General features: G+C 41.4%; 4 protein-coding genes across 4 annotated transcripts in view; all 4 read left to right on the top strand.

Annotated features, from left to right (window-relative positions):
* Positions 1–306: 306 nt before the first annotated feature.
* Positions 307–23,816, top strand: part of LOC306963757 (protocadherin gamma-A11-like) — a 91,492-nt gene continuing 67,982 nt past the window's right edge. Inside the window, exon 1 of the mRNA XM_079557451.1 lies at positions 307–2,685. Within this exon, the coding sequence (XP_079413577.1) occupies positions 389–2,685 (2,297 nt within the window). The 5' untranslated portion in view covers positions 307–388. The remainder of the gene's footprint in view (positions 2,686–23,816) is intronic.
* Positions 3,663–22,980, top strand: LOC306963481 (uncharacterized protein; the record flags this gene model as incomplete). The annotated part of the gene is made up of 2 exons (XM_079557052.1): positions 3,663–6,294; positions 20,509–22,980. The coding sequence occupies exons 1-2, from the start codon at positions 3,904–3,906 to the stop codon at positions 22,978–22,980; spliced, it is 4,863 nt and encodes a 1,620-aa protein (XP_079413178.1). The 5' UTR covers positions 3,663–3,903.
* LOC306963736 (protocadherin beta-15-like) lies at positions 7,555–10,190 on the top strand (the record flags this gene model as incomplete). The annotated part of the gene is made up of 1 exon (XM_079557430.1): positions 7,555–10,190. The coding sequence occupies exon 1, from the start codon at positions 7,563–7,565 to the stop codon at positions 10,188–10,190; it is 2,628 nt and encodes an 875-aa protein (XP_079413556.1). The 5' UTR covers positions 7,555–7,562.
* Positions 11,988–14,613, top strand: LOC306963751 (protocadherin gamma-A11-like; the record flags this gene model as incomplete). The annotated part of the gene is made up of 1 exon (XM_079557445.1): positions 11,988–14,613. Exon 1 carries the CDS (start codon positions 12,217–12,219, stop codon positions 14,611–14,613), a length of 2,397 nt encoding a protein of 798 aa, XP_079413571.1. The 5' UTR covers positions 11,988–12,216.

The raw sequence follows: 23,816 nt of genomic DNA, 5'->3' as shown, positions 1-23,816 counted from the left end.
TTTTCTTTTCTTTTCATTTCTTCGTTTTTTCTATGTATTTTCATGAGTCGCATACGTTATTTTCAGCGTTAAGATGAGAGGGATGTCATTCCCTATAACACACTCCCGGTGTCAGTGTTCACCAGTGAATAGCGCAGCGTGTTGTTCCCCTTCCTTCTTTGTCAGTAGTAGTGGTGTGGTCATACATTTTTGCACGAAACGCTGGTCTTCTTTACGAACAGCGTATGTGAAATTACAAGAAACAACGCACTCAGTGACGCGCTTCGCATTTGGTCTATTTAGACGGAAAACGGGCAGCATGAAAGGAACCTATTATTCCACTTGGATTTCAATTTTTTTCACAATTCATTTGGTCAGTGGAGACGTGACCTACTCCATTCCAGAGGAGATGAAACGAGGATCCGTTATCGGAAATATCGCGAAGGATATTGGACTTGATTTGGGCAGATTGTCTGCTCGAAGGGCGCGCGTTGACTCCGAGGACAACAGCGTCCAGTACTGCAGTGTGAACCTCAACACGGGAGAGCTGGTTGTTCAGGAGAGGATTGACAGAGAGGGCCTTTGTGCGAAGAAGACTTCATGTATTCTGAAACAGGAGCTCGTGCTGGAAAACCCTTTAGAGCTGCATCGCTTTACTATCCGCGTCCAAGACATAAATGACAACGCACCACAGTTTGGTGAAGAGTCAATTAAATTTGAAATTCGAGAATCAGCTGTTAAGGGCGCGCGGTTTGTAGTTGGTGAAGCACAGGATGAAGACGTCGGAGAAAACACTGTTCAGGGCTACACCCTTCAACAAAATGACAACTTCAAACTAAATATTAACTCTAACTCAGCAGGACGAAAATACTGTGAGTTAATTTTAGATAAAGAATTGGACAGAGAGAATAATAACGATATTTCACTCGTGCTGACTGCGTCTGATGGTGGCTCTCCTCAGAGATCAGGCACAGTAGTCATCCATGTCACTGTTCTTGATGCTAATGATAATGCTCCAGTGTTTAGTCAGACTGTGTATAAAGCGAGTCTCCCAGAAAACTCTCCTCCAGATACACTGGTTATTACAGTGACTGCTACTGACGCTGACGAGGGCTTGAACAGTGAGGTCTCATATCAATTCGGACATTTATCAAGCAAAAATCACGTGTTTTCTATTGATCAGAAAACAGGTGAAGTGAAAGTAAAAGGACTGATCGACTATGAAAAAATGTCCTCGTATGAAATGCAAATTGGCGCCAAAGATGGATTAGGGCTGGTCTCATATGCAACTTTAATAATAGATATTACTGATGTTAATGACAATGCTCCTGTTATTAATTTGAAGTCACTGACCAATCAGATCCAAGAGAATGTGTCACCTGGTTCAGAGGTGGGCATCATTAATGTGCAGGACAGAGACTCAGAGAACAACAGACAGGTCCGCTGCTCCCTTCAGACTGGTGTCCCTTTCAAGTTAGTCCCTTCCATTAAAAACTATTATTCTCTAGTGACCACAGAACAGCTGGACCGTGAGCTAGTGTCTGATTACAACATTACAATCACTGCCACTGACGAGGGCTCTCCACCTCTGTCCTCCTCTAAAACTGTCCACTTAACTGTAGCTGACATCAATGACAACCCTCCTGTGTTTGAGGAGCAGTCCTACAGCGCATATGTGACTGAAAACAACAAACCTGGCTCCACTTTATGTTCTGTTGCTGCTCGAGACCCAGACTGGAGACAGAACGGGACAGTGGTTTATTCTCTGTTACCTGGTGAGGTGAACGGGGCCCCAGTGTCCTCCTATGTATCTGTAAATGGAGACACAGGGGTGATCCATGCTGTGAGGGCTTTTGATTATGAACACTTCAGGAGTTTTAAAGCCCATGTGATGGCCAGAGACAATGGGTCTCCTCCACTCAGCAGCAACGTGACAGTCAATGTGTTTATATCTGATGTGAACGACAACTCTCCTCAAATCCTGTACCCCACCCCGGAGGGGAACTCCTTCATGACTGAACTGGTCCCTAAAGCTGCACATGCAGGCTCTCTGGTGTCCAAAGTGATAGCAGTGGACGCAGACTCTGGACAGAACGCCTGGCTGTCCTATCACATAGTCAAATCCACTGAACCTGGGCTTTTTACTATTGGCCTCCACAGTGGAGAGATCAGGACCCAGCGGGACATCTCTGAATCTGACAGCATGAAACAGAACCTTATTGTGGCAGTGAAGGATAACGGACAGCCTCCTCTCTCTGCCACCTGCTCCATGTATTTACTGATCTCTGATAACTTGGCTGAAGTGCCTGAACTCAAGGACATTTCTTATGATGAGAGAGACTCAAAGCTGACATCCTATCTGATCATTGCACTGGTGTCAGTGTCCACATTTTTCCTCACCTTCATTATTATTGTCATGGGTGTGAGGTTCTGTCGCAGGAGGAAGCCCAGACTGTTGTTTGATGGAGCAGTTGCAATCCCCAGTGGTTATCTGCCTCCTAATTATGCAGATGTTGACGGCACAGGAACTTTACGAAGCACTTACAACTATGACGGCTACATGACAACTGGATCCAGGACAAGTGACTTTAAATTTGTCTCGTCCTACAATGACAACACGCTGCCTGTAGACCAGACTCTGAGGAAAAGCCCCACTGACTTTTCTGACGTCTTTGGAGACTGTGATGACTCTCCTGAGGTAGGAACGTAAAAACATATTTCTTATTATTTTCTTTGCTGAAGTAGTGCTTTGTAGTTGTAGTTTTTTTTGTGTTGGCTTTAATTAAAATAAGGGAGAGACCATTGCAATATTACGGATATTTTGCTTTTACTTTTAATTTAGTTGACTGATTTTCGTGGTTTTCCAACTTTTCACACAGCCTCATAAAATACTTTTCCTCCAAAGTTTTACCATAGAAATCATTTGGCCTTCTCAGTACCACCATACCAAATGGTTCTAAATCAGATTTAAATAAACACTATTGGTAAACATATCTAAGCAGCAAAAACACACACGACTTAATGCATTGGTATGGTAGAAGTTAAAAATTACAAATTAAATTAAAATAAAGTCCAAAACTGGAAATGATCCTGAGTACAACCTGCATAAGCCCATATACCAACGGAAGAGTTGGTACATTTGATAATTATTAAGGCCTTTTGAAGCGTGTTGGGGGCAGTGATGAAACGAGTGTGTAGGTCTATATTGTTCACTAATCTGAATATTTATTTACAAGTTGTCAATGCAATAATTAGTTTTGCGTCATCTTTACCATTACCATTTATCTTAATTCATGGTGTTCTTTTTGTTTGTTTTCGCAATATGCCTCCTCGCCCGGATTTCCCTTAAAATTACCTCTGAAATTGTTTCTTTTTGTGTTTTTCCTTCTGTATTATGACACATTTCTTTCATATTTTCTCATTAAATCTCATCATAGATTTCTGCTCCTATCTTATTTTCAGTGATAAACAATTCCACTACGGAAGAGTGGGTAAGAGAAAAGTAATAAGCTGTAGTTTCTTTTTGAGTGAAATTCATATTCCTCGATGTTGACAACTTTCGTTATTATTATTGTTGTGGGTGCGCGCAATCACATGCTTGGAAAATTCAGCATTCATTGTATTATGCAAAAATGCTGAGCTTCATCATAAAACAGGTGCTGAATTCCTTAATTATTCCGTTTGCCTTATTTCGCAGAAGAAATATACAGCAACTAAACACGTTGCATTATTAAAGAAAATGCACATTTCCAAAAGGAACTCACGGCGTCGCTGTTGACTGTAGAACTTATCCTCTTCTCCACCCACCGCCAGTTTGGCTGACATCTATTGCGCCAGTCACACGAATAAACACATGTATCTCCTGTGGATAGCAGCCGTGTTTCCTCTGCGTACACACAGCGCACGATTATTTTTGACTCGGTAATGCGCTATAGTCAAATGAGAGATAAAATGCAGAGCACGTTTTGCTTTTTCGTGTGTCTGGATTTTCTGGGAGTGAGCCTCGTTTACGGAGATCTGAGTTTTTCTGTATTAGAAGAAACGGCACTTCAGTCCGTCATTGGAAATGTTGCAAAAGATCTCGGTCTGGACGTAAGGACCATTTCATCGCGGAAGGCTCGTCTGGATTTTGAGGGAACCAACAAACGATTCTGTGACATCAATTTGAATACCGGAGATCTGATCATAATGGAGAGAATAGACAGAGAAGTCCTTTGTGGTCGGAGAGTGTCTTGTGTGTTGAAGTCTGATTTGATGCTGGAAAATCCTCTGGAGCTTCATCGTATTGCTATTCAAGTTCAGGACGTCAATGACAATTCGCCTAAATTTCAAAATAATTATACCAAAATGGAAATACAAGAATCAGTTGAAAAGGGAAGTCGCATTGTGGTGGATGAGGCGCACGATGCGGACATTGGACAACATGGTGTTCAAGGATACAATCTTCAGAAAAACGATCATTTCGTTTTGTCCTCTGGAAACAATAGGCCTGAATTACTTTTGGAAAACAAGCTGGACAGAGAAAAGCACAATGAGATCAACCTTATTCTAACAGCGTTTGACGGAGGCACTCCACCAAGATCGGGAACAATAAAGATCCACATCACTGTACTGGACGCGAATGATAACGCCCCTGTGTTTGACCAGGCTGTGTATGAGGCACGGCTGCCTGAAAACTCGCCGATTGATACGGTAGTCGTTCAAGTTAGTGCTACAGACGCAGATGAGGGAATAAATGGAGATGTGAAGTATGATATTAGACATGAAGGGGATCTCAATACGATTTTTATTGTTGATTCTAAAACAGGGGAAATTAAAGTGAATGGTTTAATAGACTTTGAAGAACAAAGCACTTTTGAATTGATGGCAGAGGCTAAAGATGGATTAGGATTAAAATCGTACTCAAAAGTCATCATTGATATTACAGACGTGAATGACAATGCTCCAATAATAAATATGAAATCCTTATCAAGCCATATACCAGAGAATGCTCCCCCTGGTGCTGAGGTGGGCATTATTCATGTACAGGACAGAGACTCTGGCATTAACAGTAAGGTCCACTGCTCCATTCACCAAGATGCCCCGTTTAAACTAATGCCTTCTTTTAAAAACTATTATTCTCTAGTGACCACAGAACAGCTGGACCGTGAGCTAGTGTCTGATTACAACATTACAATCACTGCCACTGACGAGGGCTCTCCACCTCTGTCCTCCTCTAAAACTGTCCACTTAACTGTAGCTGACATCAATGACAACCCTCCTGTGTTTGAGGAGCAGTCCTACAGCGCATATGTGACTGAAAACAACAAACCTGGCTCCACTTTATGTTCTGTTGCTGCTCGAGACCCAGACTGGAGACAGAACGGGACAGTGGTTTATTCTCTGTTACCTGGTGAGGTGAACGGGGCCCCAGTGTCCTCCTATGTATCTGTAAATGGAGACACAGGGGTGATCCATGCTGTGAGGGCTTTTGATTATGAACACTTCAGGAGTTTTAAAGTCCATGTGATGGCCAGAGACAATGGGTCCCCTCCACTCAGCAGCAACGTGACAGTCAATGTGTTTATATCTGATGTGAACGACAACTCTCCTCAAATCCTGTACCCTACCCCGGAGGGGAACTCCTTCATGACTGAACTGGTCCCTAAAGCTGCACATGCAGGCTCTCTGGTGTCCAAAGTGATAGCAGTGGACGCAGACTCTGGACAGAACGCCTGGCTGTCCTATCACATAGTCAAATCCACTGAGTCTGGACTTTTTACTATTGGTCTCCACAGTGGAGAGATCAGGACCCAGCGGGACATCTCTGAATCTGACAGCATGAAACAGAACCTTATTGTGGCAGTGAAGGATAACGGACAGCCTCCTCTCTCTGCCACCTGCTCCATGTATTTACTGATCTCTGATAACTTGGCTGAAGTGCCTGAACTCAAGGACATTTCTTACGATGAGAGAGACTCAAAGCTGACATCCTATCTGATCATTGCACTGGTGTCAGTGTCCACATTTTTCCTCACCTTCATTATTATTGTCATGGGTGTGAGGTTCTGTCGCAGGAGGAAGCCCAGACTGTTGTTTGATGGAGCAGTTGCAATCCCCAGTGGTTATCTGCCTCCTAATTATGCAGATGTTGACGGCACAGGAACTTTACGCAGCACTTACAACTATGATGGCTACATGACAACTGGATCCAGGACAAGTGACTTTAAATTTGTCTCGTCCTACAATGACAACACGCTGCCTGTAGACCAGACTCTAAGGAAAAGCCCCATTGACTTTTCTGACGTCTTTGGAGACTGTGATGACTCCCCTGAGGTAGGCTGATCCCAAATTATTAAACTTGCTGTCAACCTTGTTATGTAAACCCAAATAATTTATTTCATTTTAAATTCAACAATGAAACATCCTCTTTTATATGAAATATCTCTTTTGTTTTCCATGTCTTTCTTATATGCTATATTTTACAAATTTAGTGTTTGATAGAGTATTCTCCTGATTTACTATACTTGTCCATGGAGTAGATATTTTTGGATGGATAGACTTGCAGTTGTGTTCTTTTGTATCACTGAGTTCACTCATACAAAAGTGTTTTGATCTTTTAATTTAGCACTAATAGGCCTCTGCTTTAATACCTCCAGAGAGGTTTTGCATCAGGTTGTTTATCCGTGCTGTGTTTTTATTCTTTTTTTTTTACGATGTTGAAAAATTCTATCTGTTGTGTGTAACTATGTTTGATTTGCCACTTTAATTCATTAATTCAGTGATTTGAACTCTAACTCTAGTATTTATGTGAGGAAAAAGTTGGTATACAGAGCTTGATCTGGGTTTAGCTTCTGTTCATGGAGCTGAATTTGATTTGATGTAGTTTTGAGATTTGTTGGTCCATTTACAATTTACTTTACTTATTTAGGAGGACATTTATTTCAAAACTAATATTAAATGTTTGTTTTATTTATTATTATTTAGTGTTTTATTCTTGTCCCAGACTGCAGCTCTTTTCATCTAATGTCGGTCTGTGTTCCTTTATGGATAAGGGCCGCAGTGCAATATATACAACGCATTTTTTTAAATTATTTTGTTCCACTATTATAGTAATACATCACCCTCTTAGAGCTTTAAGCAAGAGTGCATCCTTGCATCAACCTGGCGCGAAGCATTTTGTTTTTTACTTTCTCTTGGTAAACAAATTGTTGGGCAAATATTTGTACAAATGAAGGATGCCAGTTACCGATTACATAAAGCCAATAAATTATATCAAGGAATGAATCTTTCAAAATATCCCTGAATGAATTGTTCACATGACTGCCTTCATATTTTTTTGTCTGCTGATTTGTTTGGGCGCGTTTCTTGTCTTTTATTGGAACCTCTTTTAGTTTTACCATTAGAGCGCAAATGCATGAATTAAGTTAATCAGATTTAAAAAAAAGAAAAAGGCATTTTAAACGATGTCATGCTAAATATGACTTTAATTTGCATTTTTTATTGAATGATCCGGAGGTATTTTCACTTACTTCATGCTTTTCTTTTCTTTTCTTTTCGTTTCTTACTCTCTTATTTTATTTTCATTATGCACCGCATGAGTTATGTTCAGCGTTAAATGGAGAGGGTTGTTATTCCCTAAAACACACTCCTGGTGTCAGTGTTCACCAATGAATAGCGCAGCGTGTTGTTCCCCTTCCTTCTTTGTCAGTAGTAGTGGTGTGGTCATACGTTTTTGCGCGAAAAGCTGGTCTTCTTTACGAACAGCGTTTGTGAAAATACAAGTGACAACGCATTCAGTGACGCGCTTCGCATTTGGTTTATGTAGAGGGGAAACGGGCAGCATGAAAGGAACCTATTCTTGCGCTTGGATTTATATATTTTTCATAATTAATTTGGTCAGTGCAGACGTGACCTACTCCATTCCAGAGGAGATGAAACGTGGATCCGTGATCGGAAATATCGCGAAGGATATCGGACTTGATTTGGGCAGATTGTCTGCTCGAAGGGCGCGCGTTGACTCCGAGGACAACAGCGTCCAGTACTGCAGTGTGAACCTCAACACGGGAGAGCTGGTTGTTCAGGAGAGGATTGACAGGGAGGGCCTTTGTGCGAAGAAGACTTCATGTATTCTGAAACAGGAGCTCGTGCTGGAAAACCCTTTAGAGCTGCATCGCTTTACTATCCGCGTCCAAGACATAAATGACAACGCGCCACAATTTTCTGAAGATTCACTTAAATTTGAAATTCAAGAATCAGCTGAAAAGGGCGCGCGGTTTTCTGTGGGTGAAGCGCATGACGGAGACATCGGAGAAAACACTGTTCAGGGCTACACCCTTCAACAAAATGACAACTTCAAGCTAAACGTTAACTCTAACTCAGCAGGACGAAAATACTGCGAGTTAGTTTTGGACAAAAAATTAGACAGAGAGGATATTAACATGATCACTCTTGTGCTGACTGCTGTCGATGGCGGCTCTCCTCAGAGATCAGGCACAGTTGTCATCCATGTCACTGTTCTTGATGCTAATGATAATGCGCCAGTGTTTAGTCAGACTGTGTATAAAGCGAGTCTCCCAGAAAACTCTCCTCCAGATACACTGGTTATTACAGTGACTGCTACTGACGCTGATGAGGGTTTGAACAGCGAGGTCACATATCAATTTGAGCATTTATCTAATTTGAATAACATGTTTTCGATTGATCATATTTTAGGAGCGGTGAAAGTAACAGGTGACATTGATTATGAAAAAACATCTTCCTATGAAATGCAAATTAGTGCCAAAGATGGCTTAGGGCTGGTCTCATATACAACGTTAATTATAGATATCACTGATGTTAACGATAATGCTCCTGTCATTAACTTGAAGTCACTGACCAATCAGATCCCAGAGAATGTGTCACCTGGTACAGAGGTGGGCATCATTAATGTGCAGGACAGGGACTCAGAGAACAACAGACAGGTCCGCTGCTCCCTTCAGACTGGTGTCCCTTTCAAGTTAGTCCCTTCCATTAAAAACTATTATTCTCTAGTGACCACAGAACAGCTGGACCGTGAGTTAGTGTCTGATTACAACATTACAATCACTGCCACTGACGAGGGCTCTCCACCTCTGTCCTCCTCTAAAACTGTCCACTTAACTGTAGCTGACATCAATGACAACCCTCCTGTGTTTGAGGAGCAGTCCTACAGCGCATATGTGACTGAAAACAACAAACCTGGCTCCACTTTATGTTCTGTTGCTGCTCGAGACCCAGACTGGAGACAGAACGGGACAGTGGTTTATTCTCTGTTACCTGGTGAGGTGAACGGGGCCCCAGTGTCCTCCTATGTATCTGTAAATGGAGACACAGGGGTGATCCATGCTGTGAGGGCTTTTGATTATGAACACTTCAGGAGTTTTAAAGTCCATGTGATGGCCAGAGACAATGGGTCTCCTCCACTCAGCAGCAACGTGACGGTCAATGTGTTTATATCTGATGTGAACGACAACTCTCCTCAAATCCTGTACCCCACCCCAGAGGGGAACTCCTTCATGACTGAACTGGTCCCTAAAGCTGCACATGCAGGCTCTCTGGTGTCCAAAGTGATAGCAGTGGACTCAGACTCTGGACAGAACGCCTGGCTGTCCTATCACATAGTCAAATCCACTGAGTCTGGGCTTTTTACTATTGGCCTCCACAGTGGAGAGATCAGGACCCAGCGGGACATCTCTGAATCTGACAGCATGAAACAGAACCTTATTGTGGAAGTGAAGGATAACGGACAGCCTCCTCTCTCTGCCACCTGCTCCATGTATCTACTGATCTCTGATAACTTGGCTGAAGTGCCTGAACTCAAGGACATTTCTTATGATGAGAGAGACTCAAAGCTGACATCCTATCTGATCATTGCACTGGTGTCAGTGTCCACATTTTTCCTCACCTTCATTATTATTGTCATGGGTGTGAGGTTCTGTCGCAGGAGGAAGCCCAGACTGTTGTTTGATGGAGCAGTTGCAATCCCCAGTGGTTATCTGCCTCCTAATTATGCAGATGTTGATGGCACAGGAACTTTACGCAGCACTTACAACTATGATGGCTACATGACAACTGGATCCAGGACAAGTGACTTTAAATTTGTGTCGTCCTACAATGACAACACGCTGCCTGTTGACCAGACTCTGAGGAAAAGCCCCACTGACTTTTCTGACGTCTTTGGAGACTGTGATGACTCTCCTGAGGTAGGCTGATCCCAATTTAAATAACTTGCTGTCAACTTTATTATAGAAACGCAAATAATTAATTCCATTCTAAATTCAACAATGGAACATCCTCTTTTACATAAGATATCTATTTAGTTTTCCATGTTTTTCCTACATGCTATATTTTTGTCAGAAAATTAGGGTTAATACCTTGGTTTTCCCATTCTGGAGAACGCTTACTTGGAAGAAATGACACAGAAATCAGTACTTTGGTTGCCTTGCAAGGGAGAATAGCAGTTCACCACAGCTACACAGTGTGGTTCTCCTGCACCCATTCTCAAAGAGTTATTTTCTGCACAGCCTTTTATTTAGTTTTTCCATAGCATATTACTTTCCGTTGTGGAGTTACATTTTACATTGTCCAATACATCTCAGACACATGAATCACACTATTTTATCTAAGTGGGGAGGCCCGGCGCGTGGAAGGCCATCTGCTCTTAGTGATACACAGTTGGACTGCACGCTCCAGGACCCCATTCAATGTCCTCTCGTCGCCTTGCTGTCTCGTTATTTCTGATAAAACATTTCTTACAGATAATACGGGAACAATGTGAAACTTATGCTAACCTTGAAGATAATTTCAAATACTTGATTATTGCATCATTCTTATACCAATAATTTTATTGCAGTTATTTCCATATTTACAATTCTATTACAATTTTACAAATTTGTGTTTGATAGAGTAGTCTCCTGATTTACTGTACTTGTCCATGGAGTCGATATTTTTGGATTGATAGATTGGTAGTTTTGTTCTTTAGTATCATCGGTTTTGTATCTGTGCTGCATTTTTATTCTTTTCTTATTTTACAATGTTGAGAAAAAATAGCTATGTTTGATTTGCCACTTTAATTCAGGAATTCAGTGATCTGAGATCTACCTGCAGCATACAGTAGTATTTCTTTTAGAAAAAGTTGGTATACAGAGCTTGATCTGGTTTTAGCTTCTGTCCATGGTGCTGAAACTTACTTGATGTAGTTTTGAGATTATATGGACCATATACAATTTCCTTTGATTATTTATCAGGCAACATATTTCCAAATTAATATTAAGTGTATATTTTATTCATGTGTTTTATTATTATTATTATTATTATTATTATTATTATTATTATTATTATTATTATTATTATTATTATTATTATTATTATTATTATCGTCCCAGACTACAACTCTTTTCATCTAACTTCGTTCTGTGTTCCTTTATGGAAAAGAACCGCAATGTGCAATTTATAAAAAGCATTTAATAACATTGACGTACGCTTCGTATTGTTTCAAAGTTTAAAAGATATACAGTAATGACAGAACCATCAACCTTCACAATTCACCTTCCACTTTCCCTTGAAAAATGAATTGTTTTGCACGTATTTGTACAAATAAAGGACGCCACTAACACAATACATAAAACCAGTACTGTTTGAAAGTACCCCATTATGATTGTTTATATGATTGCCATCATATTTGTGTCTGCTGATTTGTTAGGGCGCGTTTCATGTATTTTTTGGGACAGCTTTTAGTTTTACCAGAAGAGCACAAATGAATGTATTAAATTTAACTAGTAAAAACCCAAAGGTATTTGAACTGAAACACATCATGCTATTTATGACATGTGTCTGTCATGTGTTGACTCCTATTAGCATTTTTTATTAAATGATTTGGATGCTGTTTTTTACCTGTTTTGAGGTGTTCTTTTCTTTTCGTTTCTTACTTTCATTTTTTTTTTTTTAATTATTATTATTATTATTATTATTATTATTATTATTATTATTTTATGCTTTGCTTAAGTTGTTCTCAGTGTCTAAGGGAGAGGGTTGTTATTCCCTAAAACACACTCCTGGTGTCAGTGTTCACCAGTGAATAGCGCAGCGTGTTGTTCCCCTTCCTTCTTTGTCAGTAGTAGTGGTGTGGTCATACATTTTTGCGCGAAACGCTGGTCTTCTTTACGAACAGCGTATGTGAAAATACAAGTGACAACGCATTCAGTGACGCGCTTCGCATTTTATCCATTTGGACGAAACATGGGCACCATAAAAGGAATCTATTATTCCGCTTGGATTTCTATTTTTTTCACAATTCATTCGGTCAGTGGAGACGTGACCTACTCCATTCCAGAGGAGATGAAACGTGGATCTGTGATCGGAAATATCGCTAAGGATATTGGACTTGATTTGGGCAGATTGTCTGTTCGCAGGGCGCGCGTTGACTCCGAGGACAACAGCGTCCAGTACTGCAGTGTGAACCTCAACACGGGAGAGCTGGTTGTTCAGGAGAGGATTGACAGAGAGGGCCTTTGTGCAAAGAAGACTTCATGTATTCTGAAACAGGAGCTCGTGCTGGAAAACCCTTTAGAGCTGCATCGCTTTACTATCCGCGTCCAAGACATAAATGACAACGCGCCACAATTTTCTGAAGATTCGCTTAAATTTGAAATTCGAGAATCAACTGAAAAGGGCGCGCGGTTTGCAGTTGGTGAAGCGCATGACGAGGACATTGGAGAAAACGCTGTTCAGGGCTACACCCTTCAACACAATGACAACTTCAAACTAAACGTTAATTCTAACTCAGCAGGACGAAAATACTGCGAGTTAGTTTTGGACAAAAAATTAGACAGAGAGGATATTAACATGATCACTCTTGTTCTGACTGCGTTTGATGGCGGCTCTCCTCAGAGATCAGGCACAGTAGTCATCCATGTCACTGTTCTTGATGCTAATGATAATGCGCCAGTGTTTAGTCAGACTGTGTATAAAGCGAGTCTCCCAGAAAACTCTCCTCCAGATACACTGGTTATTACAGTGACTGCTACTGACGCTGATGAGGGTTTGAACAGCGAGGTCACATATCAATTTGAACATCTATCAAATAAAAATAATGTGTTTTCTATTGAACATAAATTAGGTGAAGTAAAAGTAACAGGTGAAATTGATTATGAAAAAATCTCTTCCTATGAAATGCAAATTAGTGCCAAAGATGGCTTAGGGCTGGTCTCATATACAACGTTAATAATAGATATTACTGATGTTAACGACAATTCTCCTGTTATTAACTTGAAGTCACTGACCAATCAGATCCCAGAGAATGTGTCACCTGGTACAGAGGTGGGCATCATTAATGTGCAGGACAGAGACTCAGAGAACAACAGACAGGTCCGCTGCTCCCTTCAGACTGGTGTCCCTTTCAAGTTAGTCCCTTCCATTAAAAACTATTATTCTCTCGTGACCACAGAACTGCTGGACCGTGAGCTAGTGTCTGATTACAACATTACAATCACTGCCACTGACGAGGGCTCTCCACCTCTGTCCTCCTCTAAAACTGTCCACTTAACTGTAGCTGACATCAATGACAACCCTCCTGTGTTTGAGGAGCAGTCCTACAGCGCATATGTGACTGAAAACAACAAACCTGGCTCCACTTTATGTTCTGTTTCTGCTCGAGACCCAGACTGGAGACAGAACGGGACAGTGGTTTATTCTCTGTTACCTGGTGAGGTGAACGGGGCCCCAGTGTCCTCCTATGTATCTGTAAATGGAGACACAGGGGTGATCCATGCTGTGAGGGCTTTTGACTATGAACACTTCAGGAGTTTTAAAGTCCATGTGATGGCCAGAGACAATGGGTCTCCTCCACTCAGCAGCAACGTGACAGTCAATGTGTTTATATCTGATGTGAACGACAACTCTCCTCAAATCCTGTACCCCACCCCAGAGGGGAACTCCTTCATGACTGAACTGGTCCCTAAATCTGCACATGCAGGCTCTCTGGTGTCCAAAGTGATAGCAGTGGACGCAGACTCTGGACAGAACGCCTGGCTGTCTTATCACATAGTCAAATCCACTGAGTCTGGACTTTTTACTATTGGCCTCCACAGTGGAGAGATCAGGACCCAGCGGGACATCTCTGAATCTGACAGCATGAAACAGAACCTTATTGTGGCAGTGAAGGATAACGGACAGCCTTCTCTCTCTGCCACCTGCTCCATGTATTTACTGATCTCTGATAACTTGGCTGAAGTGCCTGAACTCAAGGACATTTCTTATGATGAGAGAGACTCAAAGCTGACATCCTATCTGATCATTGCACTGGTGTCAGTGTCCACATTTTTCCTCACCTTCATTATTATTGTCATGGGTGTGAGGTTCTGTCGCAGGAGGAAGCCCAGACTGTTGTTTGATGGAGCAGTTGCAATCCCCAGTGGTTATCTGCCTCCTAATTATGCAGATGTTGACGGCACAGGAACTTTACGCAGCACTTACAACTATGATGGCTACATGACAACTGGATCCAGGACAAGTGACTTTAAATTTGTGTCGTCCTACAATGACAACACGCTTCCTGTAGACCAGACTCTGAGGAAAAGCCCCACTGACTTTTCTGACGTCTTTGGAGACTGTGATGACTCTCCTGAGGTAGGCTGACCATCCTATCTTAAAAAAACTTGCTTTTCATTTTTATGTAAATGCATTCAATTTCAAGTGCAACTATTGTATATAGCAATGTTTTCATCAATAATTCCGGCTGCATATTTAATAATTTTGGCCAATATTTGTGTTAAGTTTCCTTTTTATACTGACAGACTATTTTTTTCATATATTATGTTTTTTCCCCCCATAGTTTCATTTCCTTCTGGCTGAATATACAGTAGTCTTTAAATGTTTTTAAGTGCTCTGCATACTTTGATACAACCAGATACATTTTGTGTCATGGTGTATTTCTGTCATTTGTCCAATTTATTATGGTGATATCATATATTAAAAATAGCTATGATTGCTACAGTTGTTTCTTATCCCAACAAAGTATTCTTGACTCCGGAAACCTCTTTGTGCTAGTGCTCTTAGATCTGACAGCAGTACAGTACTCAAGTGATTTCAATCATACTTGACTAACTGCTCGTTTTCTGTTAACCTGGGACCTTTTAACTCAAGAAAAGCCCTTCTTCATTGTGGACTGCATGCCCCAAGAATAATTTCTAGGACCAGTTTTGTCTTCACTGTACATTAGGGTGCATCAAATTTACATGGTGAAATTTTAATTCCAAAATATCAATTTGGCTGGCATTGCATTTTGTTCCTATTCATATACAAATGACTTTTGCAAAGTTTTGTGGAAATCCATTGAGCTTTAGGGGTACCAACTAGCATGTGAACTTCTGTAAAATATCGAAAAATGTGCAATTTTTAGTCTATTTTCCAAAACGTTGACCCAGAAAGGTAAAATAAGGTTACATTTTACACAGAAACATGTTCTATAGGGTAACTCAAGCAACATTAGTGTGTCTGTCCTTTGGGAAACTTTGGGAATTTCTTAGAATTGACTTTTCTAGATTCTTCATTTACAACAACTTATAGACAAATGAATGGAGGGCAATGGGACATCCTCGCATGGCCTGTGAACCTTCCTTGTGGGTTGGATCCACACCAACATTTTAGTGTTTCTAGGTTGGCTAGCCTGTATCAAGTTTGTCTAAAATCTGTTTTATATGTTGTGTAATTCTGGTCCAAACCCCTAATGGAAATCACGGACAGACACGTTAGATCCAAAACAAAATGTTTTGGGCGCCATGTTGGAATGGATGATGCTTCACATTTTTCTTTGTCATCTAATTGACTTTATTGTTACCATAGATATAACTGGACATAGCTGGTGTTTCATTCAGCCCCACTCATAGTTTTGGTCCTGAGTCATATGTGAAGCTTACAGGGATGCTTCTCTGAAGCCTGTTCCTTAAAATATGTCACCCAGCGTTGTCTCATGGGTTATAGCGAGTTATAGAAAAAATATAAATCTTTGCTGGGCTTTTAAAGGAATAGGCCACCGTTTTTACATACTAAGATATGCTCTTACCTCACTTTAGTCGAGTTAATATATCCCCGTCTGGTCTTTGTCCGTGCGCTCACACATACGCAGCCTCTCCCACATGTCATATAGCTCCAAAAAAGCTCACGATAGAAGCTACCAAGCTCTTCCACGTGTTCCCTATTTAAATAAAGTTACGTGAAGTGTTTTCATGCGAAGTATATTTACCCAGAAATGTAGCATGTCGATTTTATAAGCAAATAAAAAGGGGGACTATATTGTGAGGCGTAATGATACGAGGAGCAAAACGTCCGCGCAGTAACTCCTAAAGACTTCCCCCGCTCACTTCCGTCAATAACCTTTAGGAGTTACTGCGCGGACGTTTTACTCCTCGTATCATTACGCCTCACAATATAGTCCCCCTTTTTATTTGCTTATAAAATCGACATGCTACATTTCTGTGTAAATATACTTCGCATGAAAACACTTCACGTAACTTTATTTAAATAGGGAACACGTGGAAGAGCTTGGTAGCTTCTATCGTGAGCTTTTTCGGAGCTATATGACATGTGGGAGAGGCTGCGTATGTGAGAGCGCACGGACAAAGACCAGACGGGGATATATTAACTCTAAAGTGAGCTAAGAACATATCTTAGTATGTAAAAACGGTGGCCTATTCCTTTAAGCTGTTCTAGGGAGGTCTGAAGTTCCAAACAGAATCCTGTTTACCACCCCTGGTCAGCAATGTCAGCTCCATGAGGACCATAGAGAAGGGCTTTCCTCGCCCATTGAATTGTGAGACACTTAAAAACCTAGACAAACCCTAGTGGAAAATCCATCCATCCATTTTCTTCCACTTTATCCCGATCCACACAGACCTCCTCCAGCTTTTCTGGGGGGACCCCAAGGTGACACCAGGCCAGCTCAGAGACATAGTCCCTCGAGCGTGTCCTGGGCCTCCTCCCAATATGACTCCCACCCTGCGAAACTCAATTGGGCCACCTGCATCCGCGATCTTGTCCCTTCGGTCATTACCCAGATCTCATGACCATAGGTGAGCGTGGGAACCTAGATCGATCGGTAAATCGAGAGCTCAGCTCCCTCTTCACCACAACAGTCCGATACAGCGACCACATCACTGCTGAAGCACCTTTTTCATGGCCATGGATTTGGAGGTGCTGATCCTCATCACGGCCACTTCACACTCAGCTTCCCAGAGCACGCTGAAGGTCCTGATTTTGAGGTTCCCAAAACGAACACCCTCCGCTTGGCAAGCATGCATCGCAAGATCTGACAGCTTAACGCCAGTGATGATGCCATCCTTACTGGTGATGCTAGGGCCCAGAACAAAGACCAGGCTGTGACCTAGTCTGGCTTGGACCACTTGGTGAGGGCAGCATCTTAGCTGGATCCTGGGGCTTTGTTTGTTTGGGGCAACCCGTAAGGAGCAGTGGGCAACGGCAGTGCCACCATGTGGAGCCAGGCTGATGGTCAGAATCACTTGGCTGAAGGATTCACCTATTATACATGTTTTTAGTGGTAGGGGAAACCGGAGTATACTGGAGGAAACCTATGCAGACACGGAGAGGGAGAACATGCAAACTCCACACAGAAAGGCCCCATACGGGTGGGAATCGAACCCAAGACCTTCTAGCTGTGAAGCACGAACACTAATCGCTGTACTACCGTGCCGCCCGTTTGTTGTGTTGTAGAGTGCCTGAGAATGAAAATGATACAAGGACAATATAGGATTGGGTATCTTAGCATACCAAATATCACTATGATGTATTATGCATAAGCCTCAAATCTAAGCTCTACATAGTCAAATTCATCATAACAATGAGAACCTACAACGACATCACTATCAGAGTAACTAGCTGCACTCACAAATAAATTAATGTGAATTGAACAGCTACATTGCTACACTCAATACATTTGAGACTTCAATACTCTGAATATGATATTTTCTCTAAATTACTGTTGATGATAACATATTTATGTCCGGGTTCGATTCCCACCAAGGGACTGTGTGGAGGTTGCATGTCCTTCCCATGTTTGCACAGGTTTCCCTCGGGTACTCCGGTTTTCCCTACCACTAAAAGTGGAGGATGGGTCAAATGAAGAGAACAAATTTTTCTACAGACATTAATAAAGGGAACTTAGCGTAACTTAACTTATCTAGCTAACTGTTGCTAGCAAGCTAACCTTAGATGTAGTGAGCACGAAATACCTCTAAATATGACTACATTTCACTAAAAGAATTTCAATATACAAAGAAACAACTGCAGATATGGTAATGATATGTAATAAGAGTACACATACCAAACACAAACTTATAAATACCTTGTGATAAATTACCTCAGAGCTCTATGGTGACCGGTTAGCATCATTGCCCCTTTATCCACAGAAACACATGTGAGTTGGCACCCCTAAACCTTGATGTATTGGAAAAATATTTTGCATGTGTTGTTAAAACATACATTGGAACACTTTTGGCACCCAGCCATATCAAAATTCAAAAAAAATATTTTTTGATGCACCCTACTGTACATGTTACCACTCAAATCAATCTTTAAAAAAATAGTATACAAATATCGCCTTTTTGCTGATTACGTTCAAATACCTTTAAATGTGGAACCAAGGATTTTTCAACCAATGTTTTGCTGGTGATTGTTGTTCCCTCTCTTCAACCTGCTGTCAAATATCCCCTTCAGCTTTTTTCCTTTTGATACTCAACCCCTTTTCCTCTCCACCCTTTTGGCATAGGACTTAAAGTTCTCCTATGTTTTCTTTCTCTCATGTATACCTTTAACCGTCCAATTAGCTACAATCAGCTCTTGATCAGAGCTTTATTTTTTGTTTTACTTGAGATATTTGTTTAGTTTTATACATCTTACAGTCCATGCAACTGAAATATTTTCAGAGCAGTTTAATAAAGGCTGTGTTTTCCAATCAACCTTTTGCTATGCCAGGGTTTCAGTGGGGTATTAAAAAACATCAAATCTCCTCCAAACAAGCAAATGTATTTGAAAATTGTGACATTGCTCTGCTTGTATACATACAGTACTTTTATGCAACTTTGTCAGAAACAAAAGGTCTGAACATCTCCTTTACCAGGTTTTGCTCAATGTTTTGCACACATTTTTACTTAAACGTTTACAATATAACTACTGAGCTTTTAATCATGCACATTTTCCATAATTCCTGTTGACTGGAATGAATACAAATGTTTTTTGTATTCATGATAGAACTGGAAAAAGATTGCAACTCACATGCTCTCTGAATGGTTTGTTTTATTCCGGATAAATGGCCATGTGGCATCTTTCATTGCCTATTAAGTAATTGTGTCTCTTTTATCCCGCTGTTGTCACCGTCTCTGTAGTGTAGTTTAAAGTTATTCTTACAACACAAAATAGGCGCGCACTGTGTGGTTTCATGCTTTGAACAAGTGGTTGCAAAATGTTTCCTCTTCAATTTTTTCACTCTTATTTTTTGCAGCCCAAGATCGGGCCTTGTTATTTGTTCAACTTTATTTCTATTTCAGTAGTATGAAAGCGTGAAAAACCATAAAGTGCGTTTAAGACGAACACTCATGTATTGTTTTGTTTTTTCTGAAAAAGCGCAATTCCCTGTCAATGCGAGCGGATAGAAAAAAAAAGTATTGTGGGGCATGTGAAATCATTGAAGACGAGTTGAGAAGGGCGTATCTGGAAAGCGTGTAAGGATTTGCATTGTCAATATAGGCACACATTTAGCCACGAGCCTCTGACACACGCCAGTGCCATACATCCCTTAAACGACGTCTCGTGGTGACACTGAACAAAAGTGTGACATTTCGGAGTTTTGGCTTTAGATCACTCTGAATAATATGAGAAAGTTTTAAGACTCAAGGAGGGAGGGGTGAATGCTGATGTTCCGTGGCAATTGCTGTTGCAAAGACGACGAATCCAGCAAGGCGCTGCTGGAACACAGAGATAATGCACACGACAGCACTGCCCTGTTTAGTCTGACTGTCGCACCTCAAGCTGCTATGAACGCACACTTTCACCGAATGACAGAGGCATAACATGTTTAAAGTTGTGTCTGTGGTTCTCAAACATAGCGATGCAAGTGCGTCTTTTACGCACAGAACGCAAAATGCTTTATGGCAGTAATACGATATGGGGTGGAAATGATAATAATAATAATAATAATAATAATAATAATAATAATAATAATAATAATAATAATAATAATAATGATAATAATAATAATAATAATAATAATAATAATAATAATAATAATAATAATAATAATAATAATAATAACCTTCGACATATATTTTCCTTTTGTATAATATTAATGTTATTATTCCTTGCAATACCAAAAACAAAGACACATTTAAGAGGACAGGCTTGCTGTGCATTCAAACAAACTCTTGGTGTCAGTATTGACCAATGAACCGCACAGCGCGTAAATTCTCCTCCCTTCTTTGTCAGTCGTTGTAATTCTGTTTTGCGGATGCGCGAGGGTTACAGATTTCGGTGAATATTTCCCTGGACTGTCTGTGTCGCTCATTGTTTTATATGACATTTTTCATCAGCAAATGCAAAATGGCCAACCGTGGGCATGTCGTATTTTGCGCTTTTGGGATTATTCATTTGGCTTTTCAGCGCATCAGTGCAGACCAGAGCTACTCTGTTCCAGAGGAGATGAAACGTGGATCCGTGATCGGAAATATCGCGAAGGATATTGGACTTGATTTGGGCAGATTGTCTGTTCGCAGGGCGCGCGTTGACTCCGAGGACAACAGCGTCCAGTACTGCAGTGTGAACCTCAACACGGGAGAGCTGGTTGTTCAGGAGAGGATTGACAGAGAGGGCCTTTGTGCGAAGAAGACTTCATGTATTCTGAAACAGGAGCTCGTGCTGGAAAACCCTTTAGAGCTGCATCGCTTTACTATCCGCGTCCAAGACATAAATGACAACGCGCCACAGTTTTCTGAAGACTCACTTAAATTTGAAATCCGTGAATCAGCTGTAAAGGGTGCGCGTTTTGTTGTTGGTGAAGCGCATGACGGAGACATAGGAGAAAACGGAGTTCAGGGCTACACCCTTCAACAAAATGATAATTTTAAATTAAACGTTAAAACAAACACCGGTGGAAGAAAATTCAGCGAGTTAGTTTTAGACACAGAATTAGACAGAGAAAGTAGTAAAGAACTTGCTCTTGTTCTGACTGCGTTTGATGGCGGCTCTCCTCAGAGATCAGGCACAGTAGTCATCCATGTCACTGTTCTTGATGCTAATGATAATGCGCCAGTGTTTAGTCAGACTGTGTATAAAGCGAGTCTTCCAGAAAACTCTCCTCCAGATACACTGGTTATTACAGTGACTGCTACTGACGCTGATGAGGGTTTGAACAGCGAGGTCACATATCAATTTGAGCATTTATCTAATTTGAATAACATGTTTTCTATTGATCATTTATTAGGAGCGGTGAAAGTAACAGGTGACATTGATTATGAAAAAACATCTTCCTATGAAATGCAAATTAGTGCCAAAGATGGCTTAGGGCTGGTCTCATATACAACGTTAATAATAGATATTACTGATGTTAACGACAATGCTCCTGTCATTAACTTAAATTCATTGACCAATCAGATCCCAGAGAATGTGTCACCTGGTACAGAGGTGGGCATCATTAATGTTCAGGACAGAGACTCAGAGAACAACAGACAGGTCCGCTGCTCCCTTCAGACTGGTGTCCCTTTCAAGTTAGTCCCTTCCATTAAAAACTATTATTCTCTCGTGACCACAGAACAGCTGGACCGTGAGCTAGTGTCTGATTACAACATTACAATCACTGCCACTGACGAGGGCTCTCCACCTCTGTCCTCCTCTAAAACTGTCCACTTAACTGTAGCTGACATCAATGACAACCCTCCTGTGTTTGAGGAGCAGTCCTACAGTGCATATGTGACTGAAAACAACAAACCTGGCTCCACTTTATGCTCTGTTGCTGCTCGAGACCCAGACTGGAGACAGAACGGGACAGTGGTTTATTCTCTGTTACCTGGTGAGGTGAACGGGGCCCCAGTGTCCTCCTATGTATCTGTAAATGGAGACACAGGGGTGATCCATGCTGTGAGGGCTTTTGATTATGAACACTTCAGGAGTTTTAAAGTCCATGTGATGGCCAGAGACAATGGGTCTCCTCCACTCAGCAGCAACGTGACAGTCAATGTATTTGTATCTGATGTGAACGACAACTCTCCCCAAATCCTGTACCCCACCCCGGAGGGGAACTCCTTCATGACTGAACTGGTCCCTAAAGCTGCACATGCAGGCTCTCTGGTGTCCAAAGTCATAGCAGTGGACGCAGACTCTGGACAGAACGCCTGGCTGTCCTATCACATAGTCAAATCCACTGAGTCTGGGCTTTTTACTATTGGCCTCCACAGTGGAGAGATCAGGACCCAGCGGGACATCTCTGAATCTGACAGCATGAAACAGAACCTTATTGTGGCAGTGAAGGATAACGGACAGCCTCCTCTCTCTGCCACCTGCTCCATGTATTTACTGATCTCTGATAACTTGGCTGAAGTGCCTGAACTCAAGGACATTTCTTATGATGAGAGAGACTCAAAGCTGACATCCTATCTGATCATTGCACTGGTGTCAGTGTCCACATTTTTCCTCACCTTCATTATTATTGTCATGGGTGTGAGGTTCTGTCGCAGGAGGAAGCCCAGACTGTTGTTTGATGGAGCAGTTGCAATCCCCAGTGGTTATCTGCCTCCTAATTATGCAGATGTTGACGGCACAGGAACTTTACGCAGCACTTACAACTATGATGGCTACATGACAACTGGATCCAGGACAAGTGACTTTAAATTTGTGTCGTCCTACAATGACAACACGCTGCCTGTAGACCAGACTCTGAGGAAAAGCCCCACTGACTTTTCTGACGTCTTTGGTGACTGTGATGACTCTCCTGAGGTAGGCTGATTAAAAATGTATAAACTTTCTGTCAACTTCGTTATCTTAACCAAAATAATGAATTCCATTCTAAATTCAACAATGAAATACTTTCCTGTTTAAATGAACGAGTGGTTGCCAAAATGTTTCTACTTCAATTTTGCCACTCTTATTTTTTTGCAGCCCATGATCGGGCCTTGTTATTTGTTCAACCTTAGTACTTGTATTTCAGTAGTATGAAACCGTGAAGAACCATAATGTGCGTATTAGAGGAAGATTCAGGTATTTTTTTTTTTTTTTTTTTCCTCAACAGCGCAACGGATTAGGCCGCAATCCCCTGTCAATGCGAGCGCATAGAAACAAGTATTGTGGGATATGTGAAATCATTTAAGACGAGTTGAGAAGGGCGTATCTGGAACGCGTGTAAGGATTTGCTTTGTCAAGATAGGCACAGATTTAGCCACGAGCCTCTGACACACGGATAACACGCCAGTGCCATAGCTCCTTTAAACGACCTCTAGTGGTAAGACTGAAAACAAGTGTGACATTTTGGTGCTACCATTGCTTTAGATCACTCGGAATAAAATGAGAAAGTTTAATAAATTAAGACTCAAGGAGGGAGGGTTAAATGCTGATGTTCCGTGGCCAGTGCTGTCGCAAAGACGACGGATCCAGCAAGGCGCTGCTGGAACACAGAGATAATGCACTCAACTGCACTGCTCTGTCCAATCTGACTGTGGCACCTCAAGCTGCTATGAACGCACACGTTCACCGAATGACAGGGACGTGACATAATAAAAGTTATGTCTGTGGTTCTCACAAATGCACAATGCTCTATGGCAGGAATATGATATGGGAAACGATGA

This window comes from Gobius niger (assembly GCF_951799975.1).
Source record: "Gobius niger genome assembly, chromosome: 5".
Classification (NCBI taxonomy): domain Eukaryota; kingdom Metazoa; phylum Chordata; class Actinopteri; order Gobiiformes; family Gobiidae; genus Gobius; species Gobius niger.
This window is presented reverse-complemented; position numbering and strand designations above follow the sequence as displayed.